This window comes from Nicotiana tomentosiformis, chromosome 1 (genome assembly GCF_000390325.3).
Source record: "Nicotiana tomentosiformis chromosome 1, ASM39032v3, whole genome shotgun sequence".
Lineage (NCBI taxonomy): Eukaryota > Viridiplantae > Streptophyta > Magnoliopsida > Solanales > Solanaceae > Nicotiana > Nicotiana tomentosiformis.
Genome location: NC_090812.1, coordinates 141,991,089 through 141,996,833, shown reverse-complemented (window position 1 = coordinate 141,996,833; position 5,745 = coordinate 141,991,089). Strand labels below are relative to the sequence as shown.

The window sequence follows — 5,745 nt, the reverse complement described above, 5'->3', positions numbered from 1 at the left end:
CGAACTCGCTCGCAAACTCAAAACACCAAAATAACATCCGGAACCACAAATTGGATGCCAAAACACATAAAATTCACAATGAAACTCAAGAATCGCTAAAATCACAACCAAGCATCTTATTCCTACCAAATCAACTCGGAATGACACCAAACTTAGCACATAAGTCCCAAATGAAAAAAAAGACTTATTCCATGTCCCGAAACTAACATACGAACCCGATCGTCATAAAGTCAAGCCATGGACAAACATAGGAAAATTCTAAACCTTCAAATTGCCAACTTTCGGCAAAAAGAGCCATTTTAACCTAGGAACCTCTAAATCCAATTCCGAGCATACGCATAATTCCAAAATTACCATACGAACCTATTGGAACCATCAAAACACTGTTCCCCTATCGTTTTCATAAAAGTCAAAACTCGATGAACATTTCCAACTTAAGCTTCCAAACTAAGAACCAGTTGTTCCAAATCAACCCAAAACGTCCCCAAAATGAAACCAACGATCCTCACAAGTTATAAAACCACAAATACACATGGAAAACTTCAAAAGGGGAAACGAGACTCAAATATAAAAAATGACTGGTTGGATCATTACATTCTCCCCTTCTTAAATAAATATTCATCCTCGAACGTGTATATAGACATACCTAAAGTGCCAAAAAGATAGAGGATAGCGGCTCCACATATCATGCTCAATCTCCAAGCCTCCTCCTCGACCGGTTGACCTCTCCACTAAACTTTCCCCGATGCAATGTTCTTCGACCTCAACTTTCGGACCTGCCTGTCAAAAATGGCAACTAGTTCCTCAACATAGGTCAAATCCTTGTCCAATTGCAACCGGATGAAATCTAACACATGTGATGGATCACCATAGTACTTTAGAAGCATGGAAATATGGAATACCGGGTGAACTCCCGGTAAGCTGGGTGGCAATAAAATTTTGTAAGCCACCTTACCATCTCTCTCAAGAATCTCAAAAGGACTAATATACCAAGGGCTCAACTTTCCCTTGTTACCAAACCTAATCACACCCTTCATGGGTGAATTTTTAAGTAGAACCCTCTCACCCACCATGAATGCAACATCACGAGCCTTCCAAATAGCATGACTCCTCTGTCTGGACTGCGCTGTACGAAGCTGATCCTGAATCAACTTCACCTTCTCCAAAGCATCTTGAACCAAATCAGCTCCCAACAACCTAGCCTACCCAGGCTCAAACCAACCAATCGTAGCATGACATCGCCTCCCATATAAGGCCTCGTATAGAGCCATCTAAACACTCGACTGATAGTTGTTGTTATAGGCGAACTCTTCTAGCGTTAGAAACTGATCCCCATGAGCCCCCAAAATCCATAATACAAGCACGTAACATGTCCTCCAAAATCTGAATAGCAGGCTTGGATTGTCCGTCCGTCTATGGATGAAATTCGTACTCAGCTTGACTCGTGTACACAACTTATGCTCTACGGCTCTCCAAAAATGCAATGTGAACTGCATGCCTCAATCAGTAATAATGGACACCAGCACAACATGAAGGCGAACAATCTCACGAAGATAAATCTAAGCTAGTTGCTCTGGAGAGCAGGTAGTCATGACTGGAATGAAGTGTGCAAACATGGTGAGTCTATCCACAATGACTCACACTGCATCAAATCTCCTAAAGGTCTATGGGAGTCCAGCTACAAAATCCATAATGATACGCTCCTCGGAATATCAAGCCTCTGAAGCAACCCACCCGGTCTAAGATGCTCGTACTTCACCTGCTGACAGTTCAAACACCGAGCCACATACTCCATGATGTCTTTCTTTATCCTTCTCCACCAGTAGTGATGTTTGAAACCATGGTACATCTTTGCGGCATCCCGATGAATGGAATACCGCGAACTATGGGGCTCTTCAATAATCAGCTCCCACAACCCATCCACATTGGGTACATAAATTTGTCCTTGAGTCCTCATCACCCCATCATCACCAATAGTCACCTTGTTGGCATCACCGTACTGCACTATGTCCTTAAGGACAAGAAAGTGGGGATCATCATACTGACGTGCCTTGATGCGCTCAAAAAAAGAAGACTGTGAAAGAACGCAAGCAATAATCCAGCTAGGCTCCAAAACATACAACCTCAAGAACCTGTTGGTTGAAGCCTGAACATCCAAAGCTAACGGTCTCTTCCCAACTAGAATGAAAGCAAGACTTCCCATGCTCTCAACCTTCCTACTCAAAGCGTTGGCCACTACATTGGCATTCTATGATGATAAAGAATGGTGATATCATAATCCTTTAGTAGCTCAAACCACCACTGTTGCCTCAAGTTCAAATCCTTTTGTTTGAATAAGTGTTGTAGACTCTTGTGATCCATGAACACCTCACATGACAGGCCGTAAAGATAGTGATTCAAAATCTTCAGCACGTGAACAATGGCTGCCAACTCCAAATAGTGCATTGGGTAGTTCTTCTCATGGGGCTTCAACTGACGTGAAGCATAAGCAATCAATCTACCCTCCTGCATCTACACACTTCCAATGTCAATCCGTAAAGCATCACAATAAACTGTATAAAAACCCGATGCTGAAGGCAAAACCAAAACTGAAGCTGTAGTCAAGGCAGTCTTGAGCTTCTGAAAGCTCTCCTCACACTCATCAGAATGCCTAAATAGGGCACCCTTCTAGGTCAATCTAGTCATAGGAGCTACGATGGATGAAAACCCTCCATGAAACAGCGATAATACCTAGCCAAGCCTAGAAAACTACGGATCTTAGTAGTGATAGAAAGCCTGGGTCAACTTTGAACTGCCTCAATCTTCTTCAGATCCGCCTTAATCCCCTCATTGGACACCAGGTGGACCAAAATTTCCACAGAATTAAGCCAAAACTCGCACTTGGAGAATTTAGCATATAGTTTCTTCTCCCTCAAAGTCTAGAGCATGATCCTTAAGTATTGCTCATGATCCTCCAAACTGCGAGAATACACCAATATATCACCAATGAATATGATGACATATGGCTGGAACACGTTGTTCATCAAGTGCATAAAGGCTGTTGGGGCGTTGGTCAACCTAAATGATATCACCAATAACTCATAATGGCCATAGCGGGTCCTAAAAGCCGTCTTTGGAATTTCTGAAGCCTGGATCTTCAATTGATTGTACCCCGATCTCAAATCAATCTTCGAGAATACCTTAGCACCCTGAAGCTAATCAAACAAATCATTAATATGCAGTAGTAGGTACTTTTTCTTGATTGTAACCTTGTTCAACTACCTGTAGTCAATACACATCCTCATAAAGTTGTCTTTATTCTTCACAAATATAACTGGAGCACCCCATAGTGAGACACTCGATCACCCTTACCAAGGAACTCCTAAAGTTGTTCCTTTAATACCCTCAACTCCACTGGTGCTATGCGATATGGTAGAATAGATATAGGCTGAGTGCTCGATACCAAGTCAATACCAAAATCAATATCCTTATCGAGTGGCAATACCCAGTAGGTCTATTGGAAACACATCTAGTAACTCTCTCACTACCAGAACTAACTCAACGGTAAGTGTAGCAACATTAACATCCCTCACAGAGTCTAAGTATGCTAAGAACCCCTTCTCAACTATCCGTTGTGCCTTCACAAAGGACACCACCCAACTAGGAACATGACCCAATGTACCCCTCTCTCCAACCTTGGCAACCCCAGCATAGCCAACCTCACGGTCTTAGCGGGAAAATCAAGAATAGCGTGATATGGTGACAACCAATCCATGCCTAAAATCACATCAAAATCCACCATATTGAGTAATAGAAGGTCCACCCTAGTCCCATAACCCTCGATAGTGACCAAACACGAACGATTGACACGGTCTACCGTAATAAAATCCTTAACATGCATAGACACATAACAGGGATACTCAAAGAATCACGAGATATATTCAAATATGAAGTAAAATAGGATGACACATATGAATAAGTGGAACTCGGATCAAATAAAACTGATGTTTCTCTACGACAGACCGGAACAATACATGTGATGACATCATCTGATGCAACAACCTCAATCCTACCAGGGAAGGTATAACAATGGTCCTTGCCTCTCCCTCTAGGATTTCCTTTACCCGCTTGTCCTCCTCCCATAGCCGGCTGTGCAGGTGGAATAGCAACTGGAGCAAAAACTATAGCCTGAGTACCCTACGGAGGTCCACCCTCCGAAGCCTGGAACAATCCCTCACCATGTGTCTAGTATCACCACACTCAAAACAGCCTCTCTAGGGGTATGGCTACTGGTATTGAGTCTGACACGGATGGCTAGAATGACCGATATAGGCTGCCCGTGCAGGGTGTGCACTAGAAGATGGCTGTCCAAAATTAGTACTTTGAGGTCCCTGAATAGCTGGAGCACTGTGAGTAACCTGAAGTGCAGGATGAATCGGTCGACTGATATAACCTCTACCATGACGAGCTGAAACTGCAGAGCAGGAACCACTAAATGCTCCAAAAGCTCGAGGCCTCTTAGCCTCCCTATACCCTCTCTCCTGGTTGCGAATATGCTCTAACCTCCTAGCGATCTCCACAACCTGCTGAAATAGAGTATCAGTCTCCAACTCCCGTGCCATCCAAAATATGAGGTCATAAACAAGTCCCCCAATAAATCTACTCTCTCTCTCTAATTTTGGAAACCACAATAGGTGCATGGCAAGATAACTAGCTAAGCCTCATAGCATGCTAGGACATAGTCATAGTCCCTTGGTGCAACTTCTCAAACTCGGTGCGCAACGCATCCCGAAGGGTCTATGGAATGAACTCCCTAAAAAACAGATCAGTGAACTTAGCCCAAGTAAGTGGCATTGCACCAGCTGGCCTACTCTCCTCATAAGACTGCCACCATCTATATGCCGACATTGTCAGCTGGAAAATAGTAAGGCTAACTGCATTCAACTCCACAATGCCCATGGTGCGCATAATATGGTGACATTGGTCTAGAAAACCCTGTGTATCCTCAGAATTTGCGCCTTTGAAAATAGGGGGAAAACACTTCTTGAACCTCTCTAACCTCTTCTGTTTCTCCTCTGACGCCATTGGCCTGACCTCAAGCTAAACCGCAATCACGGGCTGCACCAGCATAACACCCGGAGCCTGATCAACATTAGCCCACTGCTCTGGAGTACTAGCGGTGGTAGTCTGATCTCATCCCCTAGCCTAAGAAGTAGCTGGTGCAAGTGGGATTAGTCCCGCCTGAGCCAAGGTACCGAACAGGCTTAGAAAATGCGTGCCTCTATTGCCAGCTCCCAACTGGAGCTACTGGTAGCTCCTCAGTCGTGGCCCTAGCACGACCCTTCGCTGCAGCACGTGCTCCGCCTCTGCCTCGGCCTCTACCCCAGCCTCTAGAACCACCGGCACTGGGGGCAGCATCATCACTAAATGAAGCTCGTGCCCTCACCATCTATGAGAGAATAAATAAACAAAGGCTCAAATTTTGAAATCAATAAATCCTCATGATAAAGAATGAAAGAAGTGGAATTTCGTAATAGTTATGTAGCATCTCAAAGATAAGTACAAGCATCTTCGTACCGATCCGCAAGACTCTATTAAACTTGCTTATGACTCGTAGAATCTATGAACCTAGAGCTATGATACCAACTTGTCACTGCCCAAAATCCCACCTTAAGGATCGTGATGGTACCTAATACTAGGTAAGCCTAACACACGACGAGATTAGCAGGATAAGAAAACTTATCTAGTAAATAAAAATTGGTAAAT

The 5,745-nt window shown here is 43.8% G+C and overlaps 1 protein-coding gene across 1 annotated transcript; it reads right to left on the bottom strand.

Annotated features, from left to right (window-relative positions):
- Nucleotides 1-731: 731 nt before the first annotated feature.
- LOC138910739 (uncharacterized) lies at nucleotides 732-4,601 on the bottom strand. The gene is made up of 5 exons (XM_070201885.1): nucleotides 4,304-4,601; nucleotides 3,528-3,706; nucleotides 2,368-2,511; nucleotides 1,760-2,248; nucleotides 732-1,157 (listed from the first exon to the last, which is right to left on the bottom strand). The coding sequence occupies exons 1-5, from the start codon at nucleotides 4,599-4,601 to the stop codon at nucleotides 732-734; spliced, it is 1,536 nt and encodes a 511-aa protein (XP_070057986.1).
- Between the last annotated feature and the right edge of the window lie 1,144 nt (nucleotides 4,602-5,745).

Excerpts from the sequence above, each read along its gene's own strand:
- LOC138910739 (XM_070201885.1), bottom strand. The coding sequence starts at position 4,601 with ATGGCACGGGAGTTGGAGACTGATACTCTATTTCAGCAGGTTGTGGAG. Across the intron at positions 2,512-3,527 it reads TTACCGTTGAGTTAGTTCTG|ATGCAGGAGGGTAGATTGAT; the intron begins GTAGTGAGAGAG and ends GGAAGTGTGTAG. Across the intron at positions 2,249-2,367 it reads TTTACGGCCTGTCATGTGAG|AATGCCAATGTAGTGGCCAA; the intron begins GTGTTCATGGAT and ends TTATCATCATAG.